Source organism: Manis javanica, chromosome 5 (genome assembly GCF_040802235.1).
Source record: "Manis javanica isolate MJ-LG chromosome 5, MJ_LKY, whole genome shotgun sequence".
NCBI lineage: Eukaryota > Metazoa > Chordata > Mammalia > Pholidota > Manidae > Manis > Manis javanica.
Genome location: NC_133160.1, coordinates 83,574,739 through 83,590,829, shown reverse-complemented (window position 1 = coordinate 83,590,829; position 16,091 = coordinate 83,574,739). Strand labels below are relative to the sequence as shown.

Sequence of the window (16,091 nt, the reverse complement as noted above, 5' to 3'; positions counted from 1 at the left end):
TAGGATGCTTGCCTGCCAGAGTGACCCAAACCTTAATTCCTGAAAGGCTGAGCCATTAACATTCCTGTCACTTCTTTAATCACGGAATATGGGGGCAATAAAAGGTACCTCAGGGGATCTCCTGCCTTCTAGACATACTCCTCCTTACTTCTCTTTTGTAGTGGCAAACAGATTTATCATGACTCTTAGGATCAATCCCCTTAGTCAATACAGTATCTTTTACTTGCTTTCTGAGTCACTGGCCTGAACACACTGGAGAGTGACAGTCTCACCTCTGTTTAATAGAACCATTGATGTGTCCCTTGGTGGAAATATTCCTCCCTTGGGACTAAAACTTTTAGACCAGCAGAACTCAGAATTTGGGGGAATGGGAAGCCAAATTTTTATTACTGGGTCACTAGAAGTAACAGTGAAAGGGGCCATTCCTGATTTCTACACTTGATTCCTGGAATTAGGAATCCTAGTTCTGAGAGAAACAGCACCATAGATTGATCACTGATTTATAGCATATGCTGCATTTTGGAGACATTGTCCAAACCCCAAATGGTTGGTATTCAGCTGGCATTTTAACTGAATTTTCAAAATGCCATTCCACCATTCCACACAGCTTCTTTAAGGTGAGGGTGCACATGCTAAGACCAGTGAATTCCATGAATGTGAACCAATCACCACAAATCATTAGCAGTCAAACAAATTCCTTTGCCAGAAGCAATGCTGTGTAGTATACCATGATAATGAACAAGGCATTCCTTAAGTCCACACAATAATGATTTTGTTAGCAGCATTGTGGAAAGGGAGGAAAATTTGTACTGAGTGTGTCTATTTCAGTAAGAACCAAGTGCCTGCTGGAATTACTCCTACATAATTAACTTGCTACCATGTGAATGGCTAGTCCTCCTGGAGAGAAGGCTGCCATTTTATCAGTTCATTGTTTTCTACTATTGGCAAGTTGGACACTCAGCAGTGGTTCCAGCCAGATTGGCCTTGATCAGTGAAAGTCCATGAATAACTTCCATCCTGCTGTCATGGCCACTTTGTGGGCCCACTGGGCAAAGACAGGAGCACCTGGGGAAAGATGGCTGTCCACAGGATGAGTCATCTTAGCCACCTGATTATGAGCATCCTTCTCTACACAGGTTGCTCTTTGGCGAGTATTCACATGGGACACAAATATCTTCTCACTTGGAACATATTGAGAGAGGTCTGTCCACATGCCTCTCCTCCAGACTTCCTCAATAATTTTCGTATTGTTTCCAATTGTGTTCTTTTTAATTCTCTGGTAATCCAGCCAGCCAAATGATTAATTACTGCCCATTAATTACTATAGACCTGTAACTCTGGCCATCACTCCTTCTGGGAAAAATGAACAACGAGGCAGATGTTCTGCCCATTGGGAAGATTTTCTTCCATGACTTCCTTCAAGCAAGGCTCCTTCCAAGTGAGGCTGTGGTGCAAAGACAATTACTTTCAGGTAGTGCCAGCATGTTCTGCAGAACTCTTTGTAAAACAGGCCTCCATTTCTTTTCTTCTTCAGTTAACTGGTTTGAGGGGACTCTTCATCCTGCCATATGTATAGGTTGAGAGAGAAGAGACAATGTGGCAGGAATGTGAGCCATGCTCATCTGGATTATTTCTTATGCAATTTATGTGTACCTCCAAGGATGACTTGAGATTGAGCTCCTGCATAACTTTCAAGTGATGATTGAATGCTGCTGTGGACACCCATATTTGTGGGTTGGTAGGTCGGATAATGTCAGGTTGGTGATGGATAGCTCAGGGGTCATGGTAACTTGCTGCCCATGGTCATTAGCTTAGTCTCTATTGAGGCCCAGTGGCAAGTCAGAAGCTATTTCTTAGTGGAGACTATTTATCTGCAGAGGATGGCATAGGTGTGCTACAAAACCCCAGGATTCTGTGCTATGATTCACCTGAAGGGGTCTGTCAAAAGCTCCATAGATCATCCCTATCTGCCCCAGACATCACAAGTGATATTGGATCTGCTGAGTCATATGACCCAAGTGACAGAGCAGTTTGCTCAGCAGGCTGGCCCTTTTTAGAGCTTTTGCATGTTCTGGGTCCCACTCAAAACTAACAGCTTCTTGGATTACTCACTAAATATATTGGAATAGCATGACCAAATGAGGCCACTACATGATTAAATTTTTCTCCAAAATCCATCATTTTTTTACAAGGGCCAAATTGCCTAAATGAATGGAATGTGAGAATTTCTACTCTGCATCTTTCAAATGCTTGATGGTGGCACCAGTCTCTGCAGTCACTTCTCATTTATTGGGTTGGTAGGTAAAGGTAGTTCTGTTGGTCCCACTTAACCTTTTCTACCATAAGAGACCTCACTCTGTGGACCAGGAAACGAACATGATGATTCTTAGGTATCTGAGTATGTGTATTACAATCGTACATTCCAGAACTATCCCAGGGTTCTCATTACCTCTGGAGGAAGAACTAAAATGAGAGCAGTGGTGAAAGGAAACTTGTTCTATGTGTGTCTCTCTTGTGACAATGGGCATGTACCGATGTTTTACCTGCAAATTTTAATTTTCAAAATTTAAAAAGTAACAACAAAATCCACAATTTAATATTACATTAAAAAGGATTTGCTATATCATGACAGAATGGTGCCTCATACAGTGCCTGGAAGAGTTGCCACCCAATAAATATTTGTGGAACCGGGGAAACAAACATATTGATGTTTATACAGAATCCGGAGGGAAAATGCAGTCAACAGACTGTCAAATAAACTACAAAATGTCTTTGTAAATAAATCTAGGTTAAAATGTTATGTTGTTATATGGTCCAGAAAACCCCCAAAGCTAGTAATTTCTTCACTAATGCTTACTTTAATAAACTGAAGTCAGTATCACTAATAGCCTTGTTAGCTCTAGTTTGTTTAGAATTTAGTTAAAAACTTATTTATGGGGTTTTCCTTCTCATTTGGCTGGCAGAGCCATTCCTGACTTCAAGTCTTTTTAATTAGGATCTTCTACATTAAACATGAAAATTTTGATAGATATCAGTTTTATGCTCCTTTCTTTCTAGAGAATAGATTTGCTTAGAATTAGTCATTTTGTTTTTATGTATATGTAGCTTAAAATGATATGCTCCTCTGTATATAATGTTTTAAATCTTTGTTTCTTCCAACATTTATCCTTCATCTCTATATAAAATAGCCACCCACGAATGATTAGATTCTATGTTTACTTAGGGGCATGCTCTAATGCCCATGGTTATTATATTCATTCTTTCTTTTGGTTGGAGTTTCTGTTGTGTTTAAACAAAACATTTTTACAGGAATATTGTTGGTTAGGACACAGATGATAACAGATGTGTGTATTTATTCATGAATGACTTCTTTTATAACTGGCTTATAGGATAGTACAAACTCAAGTTGGAAAATATTTCAAAAGTTAAGATGTTAAAAATAATAATGAATTGATTCCTGAAACAAACTTACTTTTTGGAACAGAGTAAAAGTGTGACAGTAATATTTCAATATATAGATGACTGTGATACATTCTGACTTAGCAGATTTATTTTTTAATACAAATTTATATTTTTAAAACTTCCATGTTTTTCAACAGTGTATATAGAATTATTTGGCCCCAAAATATATGGGAAGAAGGATAAATACATAAACTTATTCTACCTTAAACATCCTAATCTTGTTTTACCGTTAGGGCAATTGCCTTTAGGTCTCATCTAATCACACAGACTATACTTTTTGAATTTCACTTCTCAAATTTCAGTTTTGTCATATGTAAAGTGCTGTTAATCGCATTTATCAATAGAATTGTCATGAAGATCAAATAAAAACCAATGTAAATCACTTAACAAAGTATCTGCCAAGCAGTGGTTAATGTTAGTTTCTTGCTGAAGCTATAAAGGATGCTCAAAAGCTTTTAATTGCTAAGCTTTTCCTTATATTTTCAAGGCAACATATTTTTAATTGTTCCAAAGTTTTCTTGATTTATACAACTATGGGAATTTCATCGACATTCTGTGTTATAGTCCCCAGATAAACTCTGATGTATAAATGCTGGTTCTGGAGTAAACACATTTCATTACTGCTATTATTAGTGACCACCTTCATAAGCTAAGACTAATGTGCCTTTTGTAAGACACAGCTGAGTAAAACCCTGGGGAGTCTCTTACTATTGAACAGTAAGAGCAGCAAACTCACCTGTATTCAGAATTAGATGCTGCAATGTTTTATAAATATTTTTATCATTACAGTATTTAAAGTTTCTCAATAATGAGTCATTAACTAAAAGTGCAGAATCAGTTCATGTCATCCTGTAAAAAACTATGGGTTCAGTAGCAAACAAACAAAAAACAAAAACATTGGATCAATAATAAAGGTATCAGTCTGTTATGGATTTATATCATCAGTCACGTTTAACTTTTACTTCAAAAGGAAATGGACATGTGCAGAATTTTAAGAGAGTATATAAAAAAGAAAGAGAAAACAGAGAACTTTTTAGGCCATCTTGTCCATCCCCAAAGACTCATTCTCCATCATATAATTTCATCTACTTGAATTGTAAATGTAGCCCAAGCAAGATATGATAGTGGCTCCCAATGGGATGGTGGCATGGAATGGAGAGTAGAGGACAAAGTAAAGATATTTCTGGCAGTACAGCCCAAAAAGACCTGCTATTTTGGATGTGAGGCTTATTGAAGAGAGAAACCAGCATAGCCTCAAATATTTCAGCCTGAAAGATTTTAGCATTTAAGAAGGTAAGGATGGCTGAAGGTGGAGCAAAATGAAGGGGAGGACATGCAGCATTAGTATTTTGGTAATCATAGGAATGGAAATACTACATAGAGAATATAACCAACATTACTGTAACATCTTGGTATGGTAATGGGGTAACCACCCTTACCAAAGTGGGGATTTAGTAATGTATATAATTATCAAGTCACTATGTTGTATATCTGAAAACAATATAATATTGTATATCAACTATATTCCAATTTTTAAAAATAGCATTTTGGTCACATCAAGGTATCAGCTCTTGATATCCTATGGAAATGTCCTCTTGACATGTGTGATAGGTCTGGACTAGATTTTTTTTAATTAAGGTATCATTGATATACAATCTGATGTTCAGGTTTCACATGGACAACATTGTGGTTATTACATTCCCTTCTATTATTAAGTCCCCATCACATACCGCATAACAGTCACTGTCCATCAGCATAGTAAGATGTTATTGAGTCACTACTTGTCTTCTCTGTGCTATACTGCCTTCTCCATGACCCCCTACATTATGTGTGTTAATCCTAATACCCCTTAATCCCTTCCTCCCCACCTACCCTCCCCAACCCCTTTCCCTTTGGTAACTGCTAGTCCCTTCTCAGGTTCTGTAAGTCTCCTGTTGTTTTGTTCCTTCAGTTTTTGCTTTGTTGTTATACTCTACAGATGAAATCATTTGGTACTTGTCTTTCTCCGCCTGGCTTATTACACTGAGCATAATACTGTCTAGCTCCATCCGTGTTGTTGCAAATGGTAGGATTTGTTTTCTTCTTATGGCTGAATAATATTCCATTGTGTATATGTACCCACATGGTCTTTATCCATTCATCAACTGATGGACACTTAGGTTGCTTCCATTGGACTAGATATTTTTAATAATTTGATAACATACCATTTTAGCAAGTGTTAATGACAATTGTTACTATCACCACTACTACGTAGTGACGTAAAAGCTCAGCAACCTAGAACTTCCTCAAGCTCTTTAAAAAAACCGCTAATAGAAAAGGCAGGGCTTTCCAAACGGAACCATTCATTCTCCAGCTCTGGGAACCTGGGGCATCCCGCGTCCAATCAGCTACCAAGTCTCTAGCGACAGCAAGAGGGAGGGGCTCAGGTGAAAGGACCCTCGTTCCTTTTGCAGCTCAGGCTGGGCCACGTCTAAGCCCTGCAGGTCATTGAAGGTATATAAATCACAATTTATTCAGTGGCAATAATAGAATTTCTTATTTAAGTTTATGCTTAACAATATTTAATAATACATAGTTTTAAATCATGTCATTTATCCGTTCTCTATAGTTTCTTCTTTTCTTCAATAGGTGTAAAACTCTTCCGAGCGTTGAGGACCTGCCGGTCCCTTCCCCGCGCAGGCGCCGGCGAAAGCGAGGGCGGGCCTATTTCCGGTGGCGCGTGGGGCTAGAGCCCCGGAGCCGTCTGCGGCTACCAACATGGAGACTTTGTACCGAGTTCCGTTCTTAGTGCTCGAATGCCCCAACCTGAAGCTGAAGAAGCCGCCCTGGGTGCACATGCCGTCGGCCATGACGGTGTACGCTCTGGTGGTGGTGTCTTACTTCCTCATCACCGGAGGTAACGGGCTGGTTGGGGCCCGAGAGGAGCTGGGGCACGGAGAGCCGGCTCTCGCCGCGGCGCGCCCGTTCCGCCGGTTCTCAGTCCCGGGGAAAGCATCGCTCTGCTCTCCGACTTTCTGGAGGGTGGAGAAGAGTTCTGCGGTCCAAAGTATTAATGGCCCAAAAGTTTATTTGCCCTCACGCCCTGTCCTGTATCTGGAGAGGACCTGTGTTCTCATTCCCGTTGCCTTTTTCTCTTCTAGCCTTTTAGTCTAGGGATCCGAGTCGAATATGTTTTTCAAGCCCAGATTGTTGCTCTTTTTATTGCTTCCCATAGTTATTTGACAAAGATCCTGGAAAAGTTTAGTCTGGCCCGTTCTACTTAACATGGTTGGTTAAGAGGTGTGGTACTTACACCTCTTCCTATTCTTAAGTTAGCTCAAACCTAAGGGACCAGTGTTGATTTTCTTCCCGATTAGCAATAAATACGAATGGAATTTTCCGAAACCACAGTTCTGATACATATTTGAGATTGAAGATAGATTTGCAGAAGCTTTGTGTTTGAGGGAGAAGTTGAGAACTTTTAAAAGGGTAGGAAAATAGCATTAATATTAAACACTTACGAATTATCATCTTATGCTGTACTTTTCAAATAAAAAATTGCAAAAGGGGCGTTGCTTGGTATAGTGGTGAGTTGGCAGTCCAGCTCTAGGTTTTTCAGAGACACCACCCTTTAAAGCCACAGTTCCATGACTTAGACCTTGCTACACTACTTTCAGATTTTGGGAAGGGGTACTTAATTTGAAAATTATGAAATTAAAGCTTCACAGATTAGGAACAGCAAAAATGGTTCTGCTTTTAAGGAAATAGTCATATAGACATCTTAATTTTCACAGATGTTTTGTAAGAATAGGTGATACTGAAGAGGGAAGAATCTGAAACTATGAAGGCTTAGTTCTAAAATGTGCCTTTGATTTTACCTTCCACCCCAATCTAGAATAGTGACAGTTAACTTAAAATAATTTAAATAAGTTACATCTCAAGTTTATATTGGTAAGATACTATCCTAGCATTGCTCAGCACATTAATAGGTACTGTATTGAATAGATGAAATTTAAAAGTGCATGTGGGTTTTTTTGTTTGTTTGTTTAATTTTGTTTTATAATAGTCTTCACCTGCTTTCATCTGCTAGTCTCTTTCCTGCAACTCTTACTTCTTGGAGCCAGAGCCTTTTCTAAAAGCCTCAGCATTCATTGTTGTAGTGGGGAGATAACTCTGCAACAACCCTTGGGGGAAAGTGAAAAGGACATCTTTTAATGGGAAAGGCCATGAGGTATCTCATACATGGAATCAGTTTTGCCACTAGGAAGGAGTCTTTTCTAAAAATTATGAGTGTACCTTTACATATAAAAAATATTGCTGAGAAATAGTCAGCAAATGTTTTGAGTCTCTGTTAAGTTCCAGGCACTAGGTAGTGAATGAAACTTAGTGAGGGCAACAGTGAATGAAACAGGTAAGGACCCTGTCCTCCTGAAGCTTATGTCATGGTTAAGATGTGTTAAATATCACATACATTTTTTCAATTATGAATTGACACGAATGCATTGAAGAAAAAGAACATAGAGGTTATAAAAAAATAATGCGAATTAGGAACATCATTTATATTGGAGTGTGTGAGGAAATGACATGTTAGCCAAAAATTCGAAGGATTGAGGGGAAAGCTATACTAGGCAGAGTGAAAAGTTGACAAGTATGGGACTGGGAGACCAATTAGGTGGGTATTGTAGTATCTTTGGCTAGACTAGGTTGATGGCAACAGAAATGGAGGAAAAAACAATGAATGATATTTGGAAGTAGATTCAGTAGGTCTTGATGGATTGATTGGGTGCAGGAGGAGAATGAAGTGTGACAGAATCTACTGGTGTCTGGTACCAGCATTTTGAGTAAATGGATAGAAGAAGTGAAGGTTTTTGTTGGGAAATGGTGAACCCAAGGTCACTGGGATATAATTGGAACTTAAGCAGCTCCACTTAGTTGGATATGTCACATTTGCAGATACGAGTCTTATGTTGATCAGTAACAAATGTCTTCTGAACTCCTCCCATAAGCTGGATATTGAAGACCATAGACAAAGTCCCCGTTCTTAAACTTACATCTAATTCTAACAGTGGTTACATAATTTGACAGGTGTTGGCACATTGAGAGTCATTAGACATAGAACTGAAAGCCCTGGGAAGGAGTGAGTTCAATTCAGGAGAGAACATAGAAAAAGAAGAGGACAGTGGATCAAGCCCTAAGGAACTCCCAATATTTAGTGGGTTTATAGAAGAGGAGGCTCAGCTAGACAGCAAGAAAACGTGGACAGGAGTATCACAGAAGCCATTTTTTCCCCCCAGGAAAATGGATTTACTAAACTGGACTGCTGGGAATCCTCCTTGATGAGAACTGAAGAGTCCATTGAATTTGACAACACAAAGGTCATTGGTGACCTTAGTGAAAGTAATAGTAGTAGTGGCCAAAGCCAGATGGAAATGAGTTGAATGAAGGGTATGTGAGAAAAGGGAGAAAGCAAGTTTGCCAAATTTTTTTCCAGAGGAATTCTGACTCCTTTTCTAAAAGGAGACATAGAAATAAGATGGTAGGAGGTCTGGAGTCATGGGAAGGTTGATGTAAGGAAGGAGAGCTTAAAAATTCTCTCCTGGAGGGAAGAGAACTATCCAAAGGAACAAAGTCTGAGAAGGCAAGTCCTGAAAATTACACAAGGGATCCCACATTTATAGGAGGAGAGACCCTTCCTCCCTTGGAGCTAGAGGGAAGGAAGAGAGGATGGCTGCAGGTACTGGTTTATAGATTTGGGGGTGGGAGGGAGATTAGAGAACTCCTTTGTGGGAGGGGGAGGGGAACACAGTCTTGCTGTGCTTAAGAAAAGCTGAAAATGTGGATGTTGGAGAACAGTGGAGAAGATAAAGAATTGTTGACAGTGGGAGATTAATGTTGATGGACCATTAACATTAATCACAATGACATGATGGCAAAATGATGGACATTAAATAACATTAATGGTAATTTCTAGTATTGCCAGTCTGCCTATTGGTGTGATTTAATAATGTTTCCTTGTTTTGCATGTAAGCAAGAAAACTTCTCTAGCTACCTCTCAGTTCATACAAACAAACCCAAGCATTTGTGGAACATTGTCTTGAACTAAAATACAGCCTTTAATGTTAAGTCTTTTATTGTGGAATCATTCTTGAGTATTAGAAATGGTTACTGATTGAATATTTCTTTTATGAAATACCTCTTCTGGAAATAATACTGTTTTATGAATCATTCTAAAATGTTGAGTTGGATTTCTGAATGGTTTATCTGAAGTTCAGGAGATTAGCTGGGTCTGATTTGATTATAATAATGCATCAAAGCAGTGCTATTTAAATATAAATGAACCTTTATATATAGAGGTGGATGTAAACTCTAGTCCTATTTTTAAAATTAGGAGTCCAGTCTAATCTATACTTTTGTCTTTCATATAGGAATAATTTATGATGTTATTGTTGAACCTCCAAGTGTTGGCTCTATGACTGATGAACATGGGCATCAGAGACCAGTAGCTTTCTTGGCCTACAGGTAAAAGATACCTTTTTGAATGATTTGATGTTGGGAAAGAAGTTTGCCAGGGCATACCTCTTATTTAAAAATACAGTGAATCCTGTGGGTTTTATAGACAATAGCTTTTTAAAATGCTAAATTTGAAGATGTCAGGAAGTAGACAAGACTAGAAGTATATTATTCATTTATTATTAGAAAAAATATTTCATAATATCACTTATTTAAAGGAGGATATCAGTTTAAAATACACTTATAGACTCTTCTGGGAATCACCAAACCACTGGTACTTGTTTATTCATAAGCAAAGTTTTATTGGAACAAGGCATGTCCATTTACTTATACACTACCTGTTGCTGCTTTCAAGCTGCAGTGGTGTGACACAAACCAAATGGCTTGTAAGCCTAGGATGTATCTCTCTGGCCATTTAAATTTGTGGATCTCTGGACTATACTGTTAAATAAGAAAAGTATTTTTTGAGACTTGTGACTTTTCAACAAGGAAACATCATTCCAGTGTGGTTTGGAGCAATGCTCATCATATTGCTTTCTAAAATCCACTTGATAACTATCTAAACATACCTATATATTTGTATTTATGCTTATGTTAATGGTATCCCATGCATAGAGTATTCCTGGAAAGATTACTGTGATTCTCTGCAGAGGAACTCTAGATGACAGGAGGGACTCTAGATGACAGAAGGTCTTGACAGTAGGGAGACCTTTCATAGTGTCGTCATTTGTGTAGTTTGATTTCTGAACCTGGTGTATGTATTGCATTTTAAATTAAAGCAATTAGTTAATAAAACATATGTACCCTCTTTATATATGCCTATGTATAAATCATCCCTTTAACAGAGAAATGTGCTTTTTAGGGTCCATAAACTGAGAATTCTGAAAGCTCTGTACCTGTAGAAAAATCAGACACACATATATACAAAATATGCATAAACTTAGAAGGGTTTATAGATTGCTAGAGGTCCTAGTGGGGTTCATGAGCCTTAGTTAAGAATGCTTGCTTTAAAATTTTTCCTTTGAAACAAGAGGTTTATTAATTATTATAAAACTTCAAGAAATATTTTTAACCAATTCAAAATTAATTTGAAATTGATAGAAGCTTAAATAGCGTAACTTTTAAAAGATAAAATTTTGGGTAAAGAGAGTACATATATATACAAATAATTGGTTTTTTTAAGCTAGTAAATAAGAATATTGATTTTACATAGACAGTTGTGTTAGTTGAGATTTAAAACTTTTTTGAATGTAAGCTCCATGAAGACAGAGATTTTTGTCCGCTTTATTCATTATTGTAGCCCCAGAAACTAGAACAGTGCTTGATACATAATAGGCTCTTAGTAAATATTTGTTGAAATGAATATCCAAAAATGTAGTAAAATAGTTGTAAGGGTAAGAATGAAAAATTAGCACAAAAATGTTTTAGGAGAAATAGGAATTTCAATCTAAGGAAAAAGCTTTTTATTTTTCTGGGCATTTTCATTTATTGTTTCGCATTGGTCTTTCTTTTTCAGAGTAAATGGGCAATATATTATGGAAGGACTTGCATCCAGCTTCCTGTTTACGATGGGAGGTTTAGGTTTCATAATCCTAGACCGATCCAATGCACCAAACATCCCAAAACTCAATAGATTTCTTCTTCTATTCATTGGATTCGTCTGTGTCCTGTTGAGTTTTTTCATGGCTAGAGTATTCATGAGAATGAAACTGCCGTAAGTTATTAAGTACTTTTTGAAATCAGCAACTTAACTTCTGTTGCAAATGGTAAAATAATTACTTGGATCACTTAAAATCATAGGATATTTAATTTTACCATTTAAACAGGTAGGTGAAAAGTCAAAGAACCAAAGAAACTTGTGACTTGCTCAGAGTTATTGCTATAGTTAGTTGCAAAATGGAGACCACTAGGTCTTCCCAACTGTTCCTATTTCCATGCATATTTATGAGAAAATGTCATCTATTTTGATGTAGCCTCACTGACTGGAGATGCTGTTTCTCTAAAGTGCCTTTTGTTAATCTATAACATACAGGATTCCAGTAGTAATGGTCACAGTAGGGGAATATTTTCAAGCCATTAATTGCTGCTGTTCTTTGAGTATTGGTATGAGAAAAATCTATTAAGGCTTGGACAGGAAAGGAGAATTATTGCCTCCTCAAAAACATGGAAAAAGGATTTCAGATAGATAGATAGATATGATCATTTTGATTGAAAAAGTTTACCTTATCTTTAGAACAAAAATAAATTGGTTTTATGGCAACTTTTATAATTCCATTTGAGGTCTTTCATTTGAAATGTAGACAAGTCTGATCACATTTCTCTATATTCTGACTTCACCTGTGGGGACGTTAGTAATTAGAGGAACTTTGAGCAAGCATATCATACAAAGATTAGCTCTTAGTAAATTCATTTTTTAGGGAATATGTTCAACATCAAGGTCTCCTATACTGATTTCTTAGGACTTATGTTCCTTATTTCATTATAAAAGACAAAAAAGTAACCCAGGAATGTGTTAGAATTTCACAGATACACTTGTTCTATGGCCTAACTTGTCTGTTGTCTGTAACGCATCAGGATAGAATGGACAGACTCCCAGAAAGTCAGAAGTACTTTTCCTGCAGTCATGTTCCCGTCTTAACCCTGCTGGTTGGGAAAAGTGAGCACAGTGTTCTTCCTCAGCTAAATATCTGTGTGACTGTAAAGCTCCCTGCTAATGGGAGCCTCTTATTTTTTCCCAGGGAAAACAATTTTGGGCATTAGTTAAAATGTATTAAGACCTAGGTACTCCAGCCTCCTCTTCTTGTTCTTCTTTTTTCTGCCTTTGTTGGAAATGGTCTGCTGATATGGAAGAGGATGGAGTTTTCCATAATAAAACAAGAAAAGAGGAGGCTCCCAGAGAGGAGAGAGAGTCTATTAAAAATTAACAACCAAAACAGAGCAACTTGTGGATGAATATAGCAGAATGAAATTGAGCTGGTTTTGCCCATGTAACCAGATTTGTTTTCATTCTACCTATGCTTCCTATTCTATGATGTTAGGCCCTCTCCTTAGGATGTGTGCTTTTCTTTTACCTCTGGCATTTGACTTGTAGAATAATAGGGCTGTCTACTCCTTACAAAAACACTTTGGAAAGTATTAATTCTCTGGGTTACCTCCAACTTTTGCAACTATATATGTAAACATTTGTCTTCCTGTCCCTATTCTGTAGGGCAGTATCAAGATTGTTGACCGGATCAACAGTAGGAAATAGGGTACACTCTCTGAAATTGAGATGCAGATTATGTTTAGATGTAATCAAAGCAGAACAATAGTCTAAAGAGAAAATTGCTTCTTTCTGTAATTTGTCATGCAACTAAATCTGGAGTTTCTGTTTTTAGGAGGAAGGAATTTATGACTCCTTTGATATGATTTTTCAACGACAGCTTCTGATGCCTGGTATCTTGAGGGTAGAATGGGGAGAAATGATGGACAGTTTTAGAAAAGAAATGGAAACAACAATATTGCAATTTTTGTTTTGTAGTGTAAACTGAGTAACTTCCACTAGAGTAAATATTAGTAGGTACTTCCTTAAAATCTTGAACTTTTTTTTCTTGTGAAGCTTATATTTTATAGTATGCTTTTTGTCAAATATCAGGTATTATAGTAGCAAATGTATGTGGAAGTCTTCAAAGTCAGTGTATCTCTTAAGAGCCTTTTTATTTTTTTATTCAGTTTTTGGGAGAAGGTTGAGAAGTATTTATGGGGTTGTGTCAGAGTTGTTGTAAAGGTTGTTGTAAGAGGTGGAAGTTCTCTCTGTACTCAGTGTGGATTGGCCCGGCTGGTACAGCAGAAGGAAAAGTGCAGATAAGTTCTAGGGAGATTGCATTGGCTGCACATAGATGTGAGCCTTGTGGGAGTCAAGTGAGTCCAGAAGCTGGAAGGGAGGAAACCACATGCTTGAGTGTCTGCTGTGTTCCAGGCACGGTGGTAGATCTCAACCCAGTGAAGTAGTTTTTTATTCCCGACCTTGAAGACTTGAGACTGAACTAATAGTAGCCACTAACATTTGTCAAGTGCTTATTACCATGAGTAGCAATTACTCTATTATAGATTCTCCTAAGACAGCTCCTTTTACAGATGAGGAAACTGAATGAGGTTTTCCCAGTTTAGTGTTAGTGGCAGGGTCAAAGGAGAGAAGTTCTGAAGGCATCAGTGGGGGCAGGGTGTATTGAACTCTTTCTTACCATGGATAGTTTTACACAACTTTCCTGTTTTTCTCCTCATCCTGCAGATCCTTAATTAATAATAGTTGCAAGGATTTATTGCAAAAGAAGAAGATTGGAACTCTGAAAACCAAACAATACTTTAAAGGGGATTTCAGGGCTTAACTTGTACATTTAGCGAAAGGATCTCCTATTTGATCCACATGAATTTTGACCTTCTTAACAGCCATAGTTAGCACCCCTGCCTGCTGTCTGGACATTCCTTTATAGAGGTGCAGGGCAGATGCTCTGCACAATGTTCCTTGAGGGTACAAGGGCTCACCTCCCCGGCTTGAATAGCTCCTGATCCTCCCACCTTCTCCTTTGGTAATATTAGGTTAATTTAGAAAATCCAAACCAGCTTCTTTCTATAAAAAGGCTTATGAATTTTGTTGCAATTGTGAGAGTCCAAAGGAAATTGAATCTGACTCTTTCACGTCTGCATAATATTTTCTTTACTTTTTTCCCTCATTTTCTGTTAACATACTGGTTTGTAAATTTACCCTTTGAGGAGAAGGATAATAAAACTGAGGCCTGGAAATGTATGTATATATTGGGAGGGTAAGATGTGAAATAAAAACCATAAGGAGTAATTATATTTTCATATTGTCATTTTATTCATCATAAAATTTGTGCACTTTGGAATATTGTTTCCTTTTCACTTTTTGTATTTATAAATTTTATTTCTACAGGGGCTATCTGATGGGTTAGAGTGCCTTTTGAGAAGAAATGAGTAGATACTGGATTTGCTCCTGTTAATGAAGTTTTAAAGGCGCCACCAATGCTCTGATATGGAAAAGGACGAAAAGCTGCAGAAAGGAAGCATATTAAAGCTTGAACTAGAATGTCTTCTTGGTATCAGAGACAAACTTATCACAGTATTTTTTCCTGCTGGCCTGTACCAACAATGCTAAGTGGCATTTCTTCTTAGTTTTTCATCTCTTAAAGAAAATATCCTCCATTTTTACAACTACAATATTGAATAAAGTGATTATTTTTTACAGCCCCCTTCATGTTTTTTGGAGATGACATTTCAGACTTTAAGAAATAAATGTAAAATCAGGAAGTGAGATCCTGTAAGCTGTGAACTCTGGATGGCTGATGAGCACTCCCTGTGGTGCTTTGTCTTTAAACAGTGGGTGACAGTTCATTATTTCAGATTTGTAAGACTGTTTGCTGAACAATAAGAGGTATGAAAGGAGCAGAAGTAAATAACTTTTCTAATTAACACTTTCTGTGGTTTTTAATTGACTAGTGGCATTAACCTTTTGGTCTATAATTACTCAGTCCCATCTGTGACATAAGCTACTGTTGGCATTCTGTGGTCCCAAAATGTAATTGGTAGGATGCCTTATAAAGTAGCAACTCAATATCCCTGTAAATATTCAAGCATGGGCTGCATATCTATGTTGGAGTTGTTGTAAATGTGATTGTGATAGATAAAAAGTTCCCTTTAGGCATTCATTTTCAGTAATTAACACAATTCTGAACATACCTAAAAATACCTCTAGACCAGTATGGGCTTCCCTTAATTTCTTCTAACAACCCTTTCAGTTCTCCCTGACTAGCTGTGAACTTCACTTCTCTAATAGCTCAGTTTTTAAGGTATCATTGATAAACAATCTTATGAAGGTCTCACATAAGCAACACTGGTTTCATTCGCCCATATCATTAAGTCCCACCCCCACCCCATTGCAGTCACTAATTGAGCCACCCCAATTAGTGGCTCAATTCTTAATCTGATGATCTTTAAGGTTATGGCAAAATGTCCTCTCATGTGAATTTTTTTTTGTTTCCAAGGTTGATCTCCATGTAGCCATTAAATTTAAAATAATTTATAAAAAACTTGAGAACCTATTACATGTTAGGCAGCAACTGAAGATTAGGGTGAGAAAGGCT

The 16,091-nt window shown here is 37.5% G+C and overlaps 1 protein-coding gene across 1 annotated transcript; it reads left to right on the top strand.

Annotated features, from left to right (window-relative positions):
• Positions 1-6,157: 6,157 nt before the first annotated feature.
• Positions 6,158-15,420, top strand: OSTC (oligosaccharyltransferase complex non-catalytic subunit). The gene is made up of 4 exons (XM_017660768.3): positions 6,158-6,358; positions 9,867-9,960; positions 11,468-11,665; positions 14,885-15,420. The coding sequence occupies exons 1-4, from the start codon at positions 6,220-6,222 to the stop codon at positions 14,901-14,903; spliced, it is 450 nt and encodes a 149-aa protein (XP_017516257.1). The 5' UTR covers positions 6,158-6,219; the 3' UTR covers positions 14,904-15,420.
• Positions 15,421-16,091: the final 671 nt, after the last annotated feature.